The 16,746-nt window shown below is 41.0% G+C and overlaps 1 protein-coding gene and 2 long non-coding RNA genes across 3 annotated transcripts; all 3 read right to left on the bottom strand.

The window, feature by feature from the left end:
* Positions 1–4,169: 4,169 nt before the first annotated feature.
* LOC128354583 (adhesion G-protein coupled receptor G7-like) lies at positions 4,170–10,543 on the bottom strand (the record flags this gene model as incomplete). The annotated part of the gene is made up of 12 exons (XM_053314800.1): positions 4,170–4,361; positions 5,476–5,632; positions 5,713–5,871; positions 6,113–6,194; positions 6,567–6,904; positions 7,222–7,334; positions 8,003–8,155; positions 8,890–9,077; positions 9,398–9,511; positions 9,603–9,751; positions 10,093–10,181; positions 10,421–10,543. Coding segments are annotated over 12 exons (1,857 nt in total), but the record flags the coding sequence as incomplete, so codon positions are not given.
* Positions 9,488–10,113, bottom strand: LOC128354287 (uncharacterized). Its single transcript, XR_008321001.1, has 3 exons — positions 10,093–10,113; positions 9,603–9,751; positions 9,488–9,511 (listed from the first exon to the last, which is right to left on the bottom strand). It is a non-coding gene; the product is annotated as an uncharacterized LOC128354287 (long non-coding RNA).
* A 5-nt stretch (positions 10,544–10,548) lies between the features above and the next one.
* LOC128354286 (uncharacterized) lies at positions 10,549–11,131 on the bottom strand. Its single transcript, XR_008321000.1, has 3 exons — positions 11,028–11,131; positions 10,828–10,937; positions 10,549–10,561 (listed from the first exon to the last, which is right to left on the bottom strand). It is a non-coding gene; the product is annotated as an uncharacterized LOC128354286 (long non-coding RNA).
* Between the last annotated feature and the right edge of the window lie 5,615 nt (positions 11,132–16,746).

A 16,746-nucleotide genomic window follows, 5' to 3' on the forward strand; every position in this document is an offset into this window, starting at 1 on the left:
ATAAAAACATGATTTTCTGGCGAGAGGTCAAAGTTTTCTGACCTAAACCTGCAGAAGCATCATCGCTCCACCCCGGCAACCATCCAGGAAACCACATAGCAACCTCCTGCAAAAACCTGTAAAAAGCAGCGTGTGAAGCCACGAAACCCAGCCACCATGAACGCCATAGCAACCGCCCTAGCATCTGCTCAAAAAAGGCCATAGCAACCATTTGGAGACCAACATTATTCATCAATAACCAGTTTAGACCATTAATAGACCGCTTTCAACCAATAGTAACCATCAAAAGAGCAGTTCAGACCTTTATCAGAACATTTTAGACAGTTTTCCCACCAATGCCACCTGAAAACACCCCCAACACCATGGCAACCATCCAGAAAAGCCATGGCAACCACATAGCAACCTCCTGCAAAAACCTGTAAAAAGCAGCGTGTGAAGTCACCATGAACGCCATAGCAACCGCCCTAGCAACTGCTCACAAAAGACCATAGCAACCATTTGGAGACCAACATTATTCATCAATAACCAGTTTAGACCATTAGTAGACTCCTTTCAACCAATAATAACCAATAATCAGAACATTTTAGACAGTTTTCCCACCAATGCCACCTGAAAACACCCGTAACACCATGGCAACCATCCAGAAAAGCCATAGCAACCACTCAACTGATCAAAAGGCCATAGCAACCATTTGGAAACCACCTGCAGCAGTGTACGATGGCGTAGCGACTGACTGACACCCCTCAGCGTAGCCACCAGCTAAAGGAAACAAATATTTAGCATGTTAGTCACCTTTAAAGCACCAGGACGGTAACAGATAGACGTGTAAATCATTTGATTCTTGTTGTTTTGTATTTCAGTCAAACTGCTAACAGATGAATTTCCCTCCTTCGAAACAAAGATCAGCATTTTTTCAGATATTTGAACTCATTTGTGGAGCAGCTCTGGCATCACACTGATGAAGCAGCAGCTGCCTCCTTTTCCATGGAAATCTGTCTTTGTTTGGTCCACATGTTGGACCTCTGCTCGTCTTTTATCCTGGAAACCAGTTTTATAACTGAAGTCAAATCGAGGGAAACTGAGAGGAATCGTCTGTCGTGGAAAATTTGGAGTATTTTTGATCTTTCAGGCTCGTCCAGCTGCAGCCTGGAGTTCAGCTTTCTCTTCATTTTGTTGTGTTTTTTTAAATCTTGGTGCTTTAACTGTGACTGATGAATCAGGATCCAGTCTCTGCTCCGCGAGGTCACATTTGATGAATTTCAGCTCTTTTCTGAGATGAACTGGGCTCTGAGTGGATGCAGGCAGAGAAACACTAATGACTGATCATAAAATGTGAATATGTGCTCGTTAAAGACTGAAAAAGCTTTGTCAGCATTTCTCTGACACACTGGCTCTCGTTTGTGTTTCCACGTAGAGACCGAAGCCCATCAACACTTCAACTTCTTTATGATCATATCTGACCTGTTTACGAAGCAGCCGCTTGGTTTAGATATTCAAAAAGGGAATCAATGAAGGGAGGAAGGAAAGGAAGGAAGGAGGGAAGAAAAGAAGGAGGGAGGGAGGAAAGAGATTAACTGAGAGCAGCAGAGTTCAGCTCTGAGCTTTAAAAGACTCATTTTAGACTTCAGACCATTAAATCAATGATTTCTTCAGACTGATCCATCAACAGAAACTGGAGATGACCCGTTTATACCAGTTAAAAACTACTTTAAAACTTCACTTAACATTCCAATAACCAGTTTAGACCATTAACAGACTGGTTCAAACCATCAAAATATGTGTTTAGATCTTCAGTCACATTTGATAAACTGGTTTTAACCAATGATGACCATTAAAAGACCAGTTTTCACCATCAATAACCAGTTCAAACCGTTATCAGAACATTTTAGACTATTAAAAACAGTTTTCTCCAACATTTATCAGTTTTGATGATTACCAGACCACTTTAGATGATTATAAGACCAGTTCATATCGATATAAAACTAGTTCAGTTCCTTCAATAGCCATTTTTAAATTGGTTAAGACCATTAACAAGCATTTAAAGTCTAGTTCGGACCATTAAAATACTAGTTTTAGTCTATAGATACACCGTTCAGACCACCAATGAGCAGTTTGAACCACTGATCAGGACAATATAAAGTGAAGTAAAGCATTAAAGCAGCAGAAGTTATTAATGAAATATATAAACCCTTATGTAGAATAGAGTGTTTGAATGTGAGATCCTGCAGGGTTAGAGCTCCTCCTGCTGGCTGCTGCTCTCCACTACACCAAACTCCTTCAGAGGAAGAACAGGAACATGAACAGTGATGTGAATCAGCTGTGAGCAGCTCAGGTCTGCAGAGGAGCATCACTGAAACCTGATGACTCTCAGGTGAGTTCTGCAGCTTCTTCTTTCTGCTCTCTCAGTGGATTTATGGAGGTTTAATGGTGACAGACATCAGAGGTAATGAAGAGTGAGTCAACCTGAACCTAAAAATGTGTAATTCATGTCTGTGTTCAGATTCAACAGAGTCGGGACTCAAAGAAGACAACATGAATCAAACTAACCTCAGCCCAAAAACATCTAATATCACAGAAACTATGAAAAGCATCAGAATTAGCTGCAGTGTATTAAAAACACATCTGTGTTCATTTTAACATCAACTCTTTATATTTTAAATTCTCATTGTGTGGATTGAAGCCACAGAATCAGGTTGACTGTTCCTCCTTCTGTCACTTGGGGGCGCCAACACTCATGAAATCATTCAATGTTTCATAATCTGTTCAGAGCTGAAGAAGGTTTAAATGTACAAGAACTTTAGAGAAGAAGAACTTTAAGAGCTCAGAGATTGAGGTCCTGCTCTCAGAAATAGATGGAGTGTAAATGGAGGAATTAAAGGACCTGAAAAGCCAAAGAATGAGGAAAAATGACCTGTGGTGTGAACACTGTCTCCGCTGTTGTGCTCACCGTCACAGAAATACAAAAGAAAAGTTTTCATGTTAAATTGGATGCAAAAAAAGTCTAGCTAGGGGAGTCATCACCCAGGAAACCAAACCATGACCTCAATCACCAGAAATAAAGAGATGGAGCTCATTAAAAGCAGTTTTTAATTAAAGTGACTCAGCTGTGCAACCCTGATCCACCAGGCTCCTGAATCATCCTCATACATCACAACGGGTTTTAGATTTTTCTAAAACAGGATATTATCAGTAAAATAAGACGTACAAATATCAGTATATGTCAGAATAAAATCTGATCATGTGTCATGGAAATAATAAAGGAAGTAAAGTGCAAAACAGAAATAAATCTAACAAAAAGGTAACAAAATGAAAAACTTGTTCTTTTATATGTGAGGAAAAAAATCAGCAACTTATCAAGAGAAGAAACTTCAGACCAGGCAGGGAGTTCCTGTCCTCTGAAAAGAAGCCAACCAGGAAGTAACTTAGAGCTGCATTCTATCAAAAGGCCACCAGGGGGCGACCGTCTCTATACTGCTTTATCGTCAAATATAAAATCAGGGAGGCCAAAATGTCCCAAATGAACATCAGACTGCATTGAAGAAGGCTTTAAACTAGCGATTGAGACCATAAACACATTTTGAAAACGTTTACTGAGGTTAGAAATCAAGTGAGAAGTTGGTGAATTCTCCATTGACTTGTATAGAGACGGTCGCCCCCTGGTGGCCTTTTGATAGAATGCAGTTCTAAGTTACTTCTCCATTGACTTGTATAGAGACGGCCGCCCCCTGGTGGCCTTTTGATAGAATGCAGCTCTAAGTTACTTCCGCATTGGCTTCTTTTCAGAGGACCGGAGCTCCCCGCCTGGTACCAAGTAGTATCGAAACATCTCCCACGGCTCTTTGTATGGACTTGTGCGCAGCCGATCAACACAAGCGTTCTTGGATTTAAGGCAACATGATTGGTATCAATGATGTTGCCCTAACGATGATACTTTAAGGGTACTTGGATTGGTGCTGGTATTGAAATTGTTTAAGTGCCCTAACACTAACATAGCACCTCAACGTTCTGGTGATATGCTGCTCCCAGCTGTTCTGGAGTATGAATTATATTTTTGACCATACTGCACCTTTTAAAACAAGACAGAAAACAAAGAAATACTGCAGTTCAGTAATCTGATCTTGGTGATCTTCTTCAGTTATAACTATAATCAGTAAGGATGTATTTCCACTCTAAAGGGTTTTGCTGGTGGTGTGACGGTCTCTGTAGGTCTCGGAGCTGGTGGACCTGCCCCAGTTCCTCCACAGGACGTACTTTGTGTTTTGGAGCTGTATGTTGACGGACGAGACAAACTTAGAAGATTTTGACATGTAGCCTCTGAAAGTCCTCGTTCTGGCTGTGAACAGCATGAAAATCAGAAACCCCTGAAGAAGAAGAAGAAGAAGAAGAAGAAGAAGAAGAAGAAGAAGAAGAAGAAGAGAGACAAGAACATAAGCTTCAGTTTTCCTTCTTTGTTTGTTGAGCTGTGTAACTTTTCCATTATACAGTTCCAGCACTAATCGGCTCAACCCGACTCTGTTATTTTGGCTCCTCCATCAGGGATAGTACCTGGTACCTGCTGCTCCTCCATCAGGGATAGTACCTGGTACCTGCTGCTCCATCGGGGATAGTACCTGGTACCTGCTGCTCCTCCATCAGGGGTAGTACCTGGTACCTGCTGCTCCATCAGGGATAGTACCTGGTACCTGCTGCTCCTCCATCAGGGATAGTACCTGGTACCTGCTGCTCCATCAGGGATAGTACCTGGTACCTGCTGCTCCATCAGGGATAGTACCTGGTACCTGCTGCTCCTCCATCAGGGATAGTACCTGGTACCTGCTGCTCCATCGGGGATAGTACCTGGTACCTGCTGCTCCTCCATCAGGGGTAGTACCTGGTACCTGCTGCTCCATCAGGGATAGTACCTGGTACCTGCTGCTCCTCCATCAGGGATAGTACCTGGTACCTGCTGCTCCATCAGGGATAGTACCTGGTACCTGCTGCTCCATCAGGGATAGTACCTGGTACCTGCTGCTCCTCCATCAGGGATAGTACCTGGTACCTGCTGCTCCATCAAGGATAGTACCTGGTACCTACTCTGCCGAGGTTCCAAGTGAGCTGAGCCGATACTAAAATGTGACGTCGACAGACTGCTGGCCACTGCTCGTCGTCGCTGGAAGAGTAATGAGCGAGACGGTCGACACAAGAATCAAACCCACCACTTTTAAACACTGGAAACAGTGTTACAGCGATTGGTTTCTCTTCTCTTGCTTTGTGTGTGACAGAAAGACACATACAGCAGCAAGTACACATCGCCTCCATGTCCTCTGTTGTTCATGTGTTTGTGTCACGTAAAAAACGACTTCACTGCAGTTTCGTGCAGCCGTGCTATGACCACCTTGAGTAGATACTAAGAAGTAATGGAGAACCACCTGGTACCAAAACCGAGTAGAGCCGAGTAGTGCTAGAACTGTATAATAGAAAAGCCCCAATACACACCTGTGTGGTCGTGCAGATGCAGAAGAAAATGCTGAAGAACAGATTTGCGTTTCCTCTTGTGGTGAGGACCAGGTACCCCAGAGTCCAGGACAGACCCATTAACACCGCCAGGGACAAACTGGTGAAGAACTTCTTCCTCAAAGATATAGGGTTGGTGCTGCACGGAACAAGAACCATGATTAATCTGTTTACTGTGAGAAACTAAAACTAAAGAATCCAGAAAATATTCACATTCACCTGTTTAGTGTGGGGTCTGTCCTGCATGTGGTCAGAGAGACGAGCACCAGCAGGACCACGTTGTAGATCAGGATCAGACCAACCGGAAGCAGAAACCCCCAAAACATCGGCTTCCCAAAGTCAAACTGGTCGTCCTCGTTCAGAGCTGCAAGCCAGCAACTTAACAACGGAGAGAAGGAAGTAAAACATGAGAACTGACACGGAAACGACTTTGAAAGACAGAGACAAAAAATATTAATCTGAAGGAAAAATTCACCATTAAAAGTCTTGAATATGAACGTTAGATGACTTGATACAGTGTATTTACATTCATGTTATACTGTGAGAATTGATTTAAAGAATCTTAACAAAAAAAACTTAAAGATGAATGAACAAAAGTAAAACTACACAGATAACCCACAATTCCTCCTGTCTGTATCCCAGAGGAGTGTCGACCCTGTAGGTCGCTCCTAGTGTGATCGCCATGACAACGGCTGGGATTCCTGAGAGGAAATCAAAATAGCAATTAATATGCAATATACATATATATATAATATACAACTTTGCTCAGCTACTTACTGCAGAAAGTCACTGAAACAATGATAATAAGGTCTAAAACAAGGGAGTATGGGAGACTGTCATCATCAAACATCTGGAGTCTTTAAATTAAGTGAATTCTGTGAATATTTGGGCTGGATATCAACTGAAGTGGCAGCTTGACTTTTGGCCTCCGTAGATTTTCCTGCACTCAGCTGACTCACCACTAGATGGCACTACAGCCTAACCACCGGTCTTTCAATGGTTTGAACAAACAGCCAAAGCTGTGTCCTGCTTTTAAAGGCCGTGCCTGCTGACTCTATGAATGAATGTCGTACCCCATCCAGCAGCGATGCTGCCTGAGGTCCAGTGTGGAGGCAGGTTGCGGCGCATCGTCCGGACCAGCAGCATCACCTGCGTGCCGTAAATGGCGTTCCACATGAAGGTGGCGAGCAGGAAGAAATGGAGGAGAGCCGTCACCACCGTGCACGAGACGCAATCTGGTGCCACGTATTTGTCAGACTCGGGGATTTCATTATTTTGGATGTCGGGTTCGTGCTCGGTGTTGTCCTTTCGGTTGGGGTTTTGGACTCCAGAGAGGAAGGTGATGATGAAGGCCAGCAGGCTGATACAGATGAAGAGCAGAGCCATCTTTGAGTTCCTGTTCTGAGCGTTTCTGTTAAGAAAAGATTCAAAGGTGTAAAGAGTTTATTTAATGTGGAGCCAGAACACCAGAGACCACTTCCCCAGGTATTTATTTAAACTTAACATAACTTCACATTTCCATTTCCCGCCTTTTTTATTCTAAATAAATTTTTCTGTCAACCTTTAGACATCATTAGAGTTCATTCATACTCAACGTAAAAAACGTATATGTCAAAACTTACTGCAACATACTGATTGTAAAGGAAATGCTAAGCTAAGGCTTACTTCAATAACCAGTAAAACAATAAAATATTTATATGTATATATATATATGAAACATGATCTTACATCTCTCTACCGTGATGAATGATCGTAACCACCAAACCGAAAATAGATAAGGAGAGTCCAACGATGGAAAGCGTACTGAGGTGCTCTGCATACTCGTGTTCCTCTCTAACAGACTGAAACAGAAAGAAACATTTTAACATTTAATTTTACATTTGGTATGTGATGCAAATACACATTTTTATTTTAATGTAGCTTCGCGTCTACTTTCTCTTCTTTTATCGTATTCCTGTTCTGGGCTGTTATTTTGGAGCCTGGGCTTTAAAACTGTAGTTGCTTGTTTCTTCCACCAGATGGCGCCATTTAGCTGTATTTAGCCTATGGGAGACTACAATGCAGTGTTCCTCGGTCCTGCTCGTCCTGTATTAAGCACAGCAGACCAAAATGACCTGGATGTGTTGGTGTGGGTGTCAGAGTGTGGTGTGTATGTGTGTATTGAAAAATTAATGTGTGTGTGTACACACATGTGTGTATGTGCAGCTATAAATAGATCATTTATATTGTCTTGCAGGTCTGCATTTATTGCATTATCTCACATACACACACACATTGACATATCCCAGACAGTGATAATGCCCTCCCAAATAATTCACTTTGCATTCGGACATTAGGACTGATGTTAGAAACTAATATTAAATTAATATTTTATGGCGGTGTTTTAGCGCAGACATTTTTGTCCCTAATGATCTCCATGTATCACTTTTTGAAGTGAGGCACAAGGGTTACGTTGGTTATATTTGAGCAGTTTTGAGTGAAACTGGCCGTGCAGATGTGTCCTCTTTACCCAGAGAGCAGCGAAGTTGGTGGTGTGGTTGCAGACGCATCGCAGGGCGCCGCCTGAAGTGTTTTGTTTGAAGCAGCCGGCGGTGCTCCAGTCCTCCAGACTGTAGTTCCAAAACACGCAGGCGAAGTCGTGCAGCAACGTGATGTTCAACCCCTGAAACAGCAGCAGATATCATATCAACCCATAACATTCATTTTTTTACAGTAGCAAAACTTTAAGGAACATCAGCGCCTGTGAGGGAAAAATCTGAATAAAAATAGCAATAGAAACAGATTCATGTTTTATTTGATCTGGAGCCGCAGTGGTTTCTTATCACACTGATAAAGATTCATTAACTTTTGTTTGTGAGTGGCGGTATTTACTGTGACGGACTTTGTCTTTGTGACAAATAAACACCACAAGCACCAAAACAGCTCGGTGTGAAGCATCATATTCATGAGATTTATTGGTGACATTAAAAAACCTATAAACAGTTGAACTGAAATCAGTTGGGACAACAAACTAATTTCGAGAAGTCATAAAAGAGTCTCTGAAAACACAACCTGGTTTCAGTGTTCTATATAACAGTTTATATCCTGTTTGCCCTTCTAACCCTGACTGTCAGCCTGTCTATGCAACAAACACCATCATAAAGTTCACAGATGACCTGACCTGTTTGATACTCCACTAATAATCTCACCCTGAACAACAAGAGTGGAGTCACCAGGAGATTTTAGTGGACTTTTGGGAAGAAGAGGATTGGTTCCAGTTGTAAACATCACTGAAGACCTTGGCATCACATTCATCCATTTTTTAAATTAGTTTTATACGAGAGATTAAAGAAGCAGAACAAACGACAGCTCAGGTCTCAGGAGGTTAAACATCCACATGAAAACAGACGTTCTTACTGTTGGTCTGAACTGCATCTCGATGTGTTGTGGTACCACGCTGCGCTCCTGACCTCTGACACTGGCCGACAGGACCCTGATGGAGTTCCGTCGCTTCCTGTAGACCCTCGACCGGAAGAAATGGTCGTTCTGGTAGAGGACGAAGCCGAGCGAGACGTTTGTCGGCATCTGGCGACTATTGACATCTTCTGCAGACATGACAGACAGAAAACAACAAGAGCTTTATTTGAGCAGAGAAAAATGTATTTCTCTCTCTCTCTCAACCCCAACCGGTCGAGGCAGATGTTCTCCCACTCTGAGCCTGGTTCTGACTGAGGTTTCTTCCCATTAAAAGGGAGTCTTTCCTTGCCACTGTTGCCAAGTGCTGCTCATGTGGGATTGTTGGGTCTCTTTATATTAAATTTAAAGAGTACAGTCTAGCTGCTTTATGTGTCAACTGCCTTGAGATGACTTTTAAAGATTGATTGATTGATTCCTTTAACACCAGTTTGTCAAAGCAGAAACTCACCTGGTGGAAATCGTACGAGTATCAGGGCGTCGGCGATGACGCCGTTCTCCATCACAACTGATGACGTGTTGGTGTTCAGACTTATTCGGTTGGCAACGAAACTTCCAGATAGTCCTGAACACACAAAGAAACAAAAGTTCCCTTTTTAAAAATCAGCTATTCACAAATGTTGACATTAATACCAAAATCATCATCTGTCACTGACCTCTGAGCGACGTGAACTGGACTCCCTGAGTGTTCTCCGCAGGTAACCGAGCCGACTGGACCACCAGGTTGGGCTGAACCACCCCAGACTGAGAGGAGTTGCTGGTGGAGCTGAGGTTCAGAGAGAGCTCATCCAGAGTCCTCGTCAGACTGAACCAACAGAAACAAGTCAGCGTATACCTGCGACTCTGAGGATCCATCACATAACGAACATTCATCGTTCTTTACTTTTTAACAGTTGTGTTCAAACGTGATTCATTCAACAACAAAGAATAATAGAATTAACTTTAAACCATGACTTTAAGAATAAAAAGTATTGATAGCAGTGATCCAGACCTGTATCAGATTTAAATAACTCTGATCTCTGATCTGAACTGAACAAGGATTGAGGATTCATCCTCTGAGGAACATGAATCTGATTCTATCCATCAGATAGTTGCTGAGATATTTCAGTGACCATCCATAGAGAGAGTTGATGATATGATTTTTACCCCAGAGTAGTGTTGTTTTCCTCGGTGTTGCTCGACACGCTGGCGTTCAGCAGCTGGCTGACTGTGGCTACTGCTGCCACCCTGACGCTCTGCAATGCAACACAGGACACACGGCTCAGCCATTACATCAACAAATGTCTGAAAGTCAAATACTGAAGCTTTTAGAGTGGGCTCTTTTTCATCAAACATCGTAGATTTCTCAGATTTCTGCAAAATCCTTCAGTTTTGTTCATGAACTGGTGCCATCATAGATGGGTGATGTTTAGCATTACTTCCACTAGTTAAAGGTTAACTGAGCCAGGAGTTCTGTTTAAGTGATGTTTGGTACCTCTGTGGCGTTGGGAGACAGAAGCAGCGTGTTGGCGATGTGAGCTGCTGCTGTCACATTTTCAGACGTCAGCTCTTCAGGTTTAGACGTCAGGATTTGAGCGCTGGCTGCCAGCCTCTCGAAATCAGCCGGGCTGCTCAGCTGAAAATATGACAGATATCTGTTTGTATTTCATATTTCCTACATTCATACCCATATATACAATCTGAAAATACAAATATAATGATGTAAGAAAAGGGTTGACCTGTTAAAGGGTTAACTCTGGCACTCTCCAATCTCTATCTCCTATGTGTGATTGTTAACATGTCACCGTATTTATTTCTAACCCTGTTAAACATTCGTGTGTGGTGACAGCTGAGAACGACCAATCAGCTGTTTTCATGGTTTTGAAGGTAGTTAATTCTCACATTTTGTTTTAGGTCATTGAGCGTTAGGCCGCAGGTGAAGATCTCTGGACGACTGAAAGTCAAATTTCCGTTCTGGATGGAGCATCTGGTGGAGGCCTTTGGTTTGCCAGCTGGATGAAAGTGGTGGAAGTTGGAAGAATTAGTTCTTTGTTGGACTGATGAGAAATGGATTAATACCTTGATGGATGTTAGAAACTCACCACTGCTCGTTCCCTCCTCACATTTTTCCTCAGAATATGCAAACCAGCCGACGGGTGTTTGCGGGAAATTAAATCCAGCCAACGTCTGACTGTTGCAGAAATTTTCTAAGATTTAATACATTTTAATAAAAGATTAGTTTGGTTTGGAAATGATGTGTAAAGGTGTTCAGAGAGAAAGCCACTGAATAAAGTCAATGGAAGGACACGTGTGGGTTCAGTGTGGGTCTGTGGCACAGAGCCTTTAATGGTAATAGTCAGACTTCTCACATGATCATTAACCTTTCCTGATTTAAACACGTGCTTGTCATATTTGTTTATTTAACTGTGTGTCATGATAGTCATAAATTCAAACCATATAATCCTGGACCTTACATCTTATACTGCTGACTGGTTAATGTATTATCTAATCACACATACTGTTGCAGGTATTTATTTGACCCTTACATTCTGTTCAGGGTAAAATTTGACCCATTTTTATATTTGTAAAGATCCCTTATCAGCTGTCAGCTGTAAAAACTGTCTTGTTAGCTGCTGCTGCATCTGACTCACCTACTGTGCACGTCTCTCCAGTCCAGCCATCAGGACAAATGCAGACACCCTCCACTGGTTCCCCATTTTTACAATCCAGAGCAGTAGTAGTTGAGGGAGTAGTAGTAGCAATAGTTGTTGGTGTAGTGGTAGTAGCAGTAGTAGTAGTCGGAAGAATAGTAGTAGTAGGTTCAGTAGTAATAACTGTTTCAGTAGGAGTGGTAGGTTCAGGAACTGTCGTGGATGCTTCACTAGTAGAGGTATCAGCTGGTGAAGTAAAAGTAACGTCAGGAATTGTAGTGGTTTTATAAGGTAACTCAGTACTTTGAGCAGTTGTTATGATGCCATCAGTAGTAATGTCAGTAGTAGATGAAGTGCTCATAGTAGGAGTTGTTACGATGCCGTCAGTAGTTTGAGAAGCATCAGTAGAAATAATTGGTTCAGTAGGAGTGGTAGGTTCAGTAGAACTAGTAATTTCAGTAGTAGATGAAGTGCTCATAGTAGGAGTTGTTAAGATGCCGACAGTGGTTTGACTAATTTGAGTTGTGGCGCTTTCCTCAGTAGTTTGAGAAGGATCAGTAGCAGGTGAAGTGCTCATAGTAGGAGTTGTTACGATGCCGTCAGTAGTTTGAGCAGTTGTTATGATGCCATCAGTAGTAGATGAAGTGCTCATAGTAGGAGTTGTTACAATGCCGTCAGTAGTTTGAGAACCTTCAGTAGTAGTAATTGTTTCAGTAGGACTAGTAATTTCAGTAGCAAATGAAGTGCTCATAGTAGGAGTTGTTACGATGCTGTCAGTGGTTTGACTAATTTCAGTTGTGGCGCTTTCCTCTGTAGTGCTCATACTATCAGTCTGTTCACTCGTAGATGCATATGTAGTAGTTTGAAAAGAATCAGTAGTAGATGAAGTGCTCATAGTAGGAGTTGTTAAGATGCCGACAGTGGTTTGACTAATTTCAGTTGTGGCGCTTTCCTCAGTAGTTTGAGAAGGTTCAGTAGTAATAACTGTTTCAGTAGGACTAGTAGGTTCAGTGGGACTAGTAACGTCAGAAATTGTCGTGGTTTCATAAGGTCTACTAGTAAGTGTATCAGTAGGAGTGGTAGGTAGTGGTACAGTAGTGGTAGCAGAGTTTGGGAAGTCAGTATTGCTGCTGGTCACGTGAGTTGTTGGTGTTTGTGCTTCTGTTGTGGAGGAGGCCAAAGGAACAGCTGTGAGGAGACAGATGCAGTAATTATTACAATAAGGAGTTTATAGGAAAGAGTTGATGTGTCTGAATACTACTACTACTGTAAAGGTTCAACTAGAAAATTCCAGGGAAATGTTGAGTGCCACAGATCTACTGCCGGGACGAGTACACGATTTATTTCCAGTGTTCAAAAGTCACCCTGATCATATAACACTAAGTAACTTTTACTGTGGCAGTATTAAGTACATCTTACTGGTCAGTATCAAGTGTAACAGTAGATGTAAGCAGAGAGTAGCACACAGAGCACAAGGCAGTAGCAACATGCACTAACTCTAAGCACTACAACACAGTGTGTACTCACACACACACACACACACACACACACACACACACACACACACATATACCAGCCTGCATTTGAGCAGTAAGACTGTCAGTATAATTCATATGTATATATATAGAGAGAGTATCAATACTCAGTTAACTGACAAAACAGACAGATAGAATTAGCCAATCACAAAAAAGTAGGTCAGTTTCTGCCTAGCGACAGGTTGCTAAGGGCAGCTAAGGCCCTACGGTTGCTAAGGGCAGCTAAGACCCTGCGGTTGCTACGGCGATTTGAGAAGCTGCTTGGAAAAAATTCTCAAAATTCTGAAGAATTTGAAGAATTTGTTGAAGGGGCTGTGAATAATAAAAAAGAAACACACTGATACAAAATAAATCCTGATGAGAGAAATAAAATGTTCTTTTATCTGACTTAAAAAATGATGGCAACATTTAATGATTCTTATTTCTAAAAACAGTAAATGGACACTTCACAATGATTAGTTAGACCAAATATCAGATTATTAAAATATCAGCTATAGTCAGAAATATGTGAAAACTTTCCTTTGACCTCCAGAAACATGAAGAAACATTTTCATGACTTTCAGTAGAAACTCACCATCTGTGACGGAGATCCAAAACTCCTGGTAATGATCTATAACAAGATTTTTTTCAAAGCCACACCCATAATGTCCAGAGTCAGATTTGATCAGATGTGTGATGGTCACATACAGATTACTTCCTGTAAGTGTGGTTTCATATATAATGCTGTATCTGCCGTTTTGTTCACTGGCAGCAGTCGTTATAATAAGAGGTTCATTACATTGGTTCTTACAGAAGAACCTCATGTCTCCAGTCGTGGGAAAGATACATGGAACTGTGATATTTTGTCCTTCAGTTCCTGTAAAAGTTTCTGCATTGATGAGACCAATGTTTCCATCCGGCAGCCCTGCTGGAAAAGAAAATCTATGGTCAATATTTCACATTTACACTGATCCAGAATCACACTGGGAGCTGCCCAGTTCAACCAGTCTGTGGTTTGATTTGATTTAGTCTCTGTCAGGAAGGACTCGATGGATGCAGCATAAATTCTCATATTTCTCCAATGATCTGATTTGATCTTTGTCCCCATTAATTTATCTTATCCTATGCTGTCTTTTATTTCCCTAGATGTCTTTTTGTACTAAGTATTGTACTTTTAAAAAAAAAACATTTTTCTTGATGCCTTTTATGTTTTATCTAAAGCACATTGAATTGCTTGTTGTTGAAATGTGTTATAAAAAATAAACTTTTCTTCTATTTCAGCAACATAATACACTTCCACTAACTTTAGATCTCATATTGTAGTAAAACTTTCTCTTTTGTTTTGAAACAGATGATTTTATTCATTGCTGCTAATTGCACGTCAAACATTCACTATTGTTGAAAACTTTAAAGAATCACAAACATTAGAAAACAAATTAAACAAAGTAAATTATTTTTCAGTGTTTCTCCACGTGACGAGAAATTGTTTACTGGTTGTACAAAGGGGAACTGAATGGTTCAACGAATCAAAACTAAATTAAGGTTATTTTTTACTGCTTCTCACACTCTAGCTAACTGCCGCTTCCACTCTAACTTTGAAGAAAAAGTGATTTCCACTCCTCGTTTGACTGCTCATAGTTTGAAAAGTTTACATTTTATGGAAAACTGTCTATAGTATTTTTCCATAGAGCACACATTTTCCTCCGTTTTAAAGTTTGAATCACGTTTCTACGTGAACGTATGAGCGAGCTACGTGACTCTGAAAAAGGTGAAAAAAGTTGAAATTTTGGGGGTTTTCAAAAAAATCCGATTCATTTCCAACGGAGAAATCTCCTGTTTTTTTGGGAATAACTTTGGGAAAAATTGGAATTTCAACACCAAAAGTCATAGCACCCCTCCCCCGATCGAGCCGCACGTTTCGATGTATATATTGTCGGGGTTTTCTTAGAGCTGCGGGACGAGTTACGCGCCGTAAAATGGCGGAAGAAGCGGAAGAATAAGTAGTCTCTGCCCCGAGGCACTCCTCTCCAGCTTTAATGGACTGGAGCCTCGGAGCTAGAACCCTGGGCACTAACTAGAGTCAACGTAAAGCCTTTCTAATGTTACTGAAATACAGCAATCAGCAATCATCAACATAGAAATAAAAAATATATATATAGACTAACACATGCACATTTTATTTGACCCTCGTCCCAGCCTCATAGTAATACAATAATAATATAATAGGGTTGAACTTAAATCAGAAACGTTTCCTCTTTGAACGTTTGAAGTACGAAGCCTCAGGAGTCCAGAAACGATCAATAACTTATGTATTGATCCAATGCATCGTGTATCATAACATCAAGAGGAAATGAATCATCTCGTTATTGTTGTACTGTGCAGATAATAACCCAACACACACACATTTGTCTCTTCATGTTAAAGTTTTCTTACCCAAAGTGAAAACAAGCAGAAACCAGAAGTCCATGTTAATGCAGATCAGAGACGGTCCAGTTTGAGCTGAGCTGTGCTGCACAGGAGGAAGTGTTGCTGTGATAATATTCAGCTGGGATCTATAAAGGACTGATGGTGAAATCATAAAAGTCAACACAGCAGTTCAAAGGTCATCAGCTGTTTGAAACAATGCTCTGGAGGTTTGTTTACTTTGCATCCATAAACATAACTGAGCTGTGTGAATCTGACTGGTTGGTATTTTTACCATATTATCATCACCAGACTTCACCGGTCCGAATGAAGGTGCTGCTGTATATCAATAACCATCGATTGATAGATTGATAGATTGATTGATTGATCGGACCCTAACCCACCATAATCTGTAGATGCTCATCAGACAAAACAGTTGGAAGTCGGAGCTGGGAAACGATTTCACACCCCAGTTTGAATCATTCCACTTGAGATGTCAGTAACCCATTGTAGCCACGTTAACCATTGATAGAAATACCAATAAAATGTCCAACCAGTGCTGTTTGTACCTCTGATTTAATGCTAAAACACAAGTTATTACTGTCACACTGGTGATGAGTGTGCTTCAGCTCTCTTGAGATTTAGAAACGTTGTCCTAATTTTGATTCCAGCTTCTTAAATGTGAAGATGTTCTGGTTTGTTCTTCTTGATGACGTCATGTTGGACTTTGGGAAACACTGATCATCAATTTTCACCATTTTCTGACATTTTATAGACAAAAACTAAATGATATATAACAAATGTAGAAATGATTACAAACTTCCTTTCTGTAATGTTTAATAGCTTCTCTTTGAGGGGTTTTTGTGTGATCATTTCTAACTTTTCATATAAATTTATACAAAATAGAAGTACACATTTTTAAGAATAGTATGTGATGAACATCAACATTTAAAGACTTGATTAAGGATGAGATCATGAAAAAAAGGTTATTTTAAATGTTGCCTGAATCTGCAGAAACTAAACCCACACTCACTGATCCACTGAATGGCAGAAAAAGAAACACAGTTTAGACCATTAAAATACTAGTTTTAGTCTATAGATACACCGTTCAGACCACCAATGAGCAGTTTGAACCACTGATCAGGACAATATAAAGTGAAGTAAAGCATTAAAGCAGCAGAAGTTATTAATGAAATATATAAACCCTTATGTAGAATAGAGTGTTTGAATGTGAGATCCTGCAGGGTTAGAGC

The sequence above is a fragment of the Scomber japonicus genome, chromosome 24 (genome assembly GCF_027409825.1).
Source record: "Scomber japonicus isolate fScoJap1 chromosome 24, fScoJap1.pri, whole genome shotgun sequence".
Taxonomy (NCBI): domain Eukaryota; kingdom Metazoa; phylum Chordata; class Actinopteri; order Scombriformes; family Scombridae; genus Scomber; species Scomber japonicus.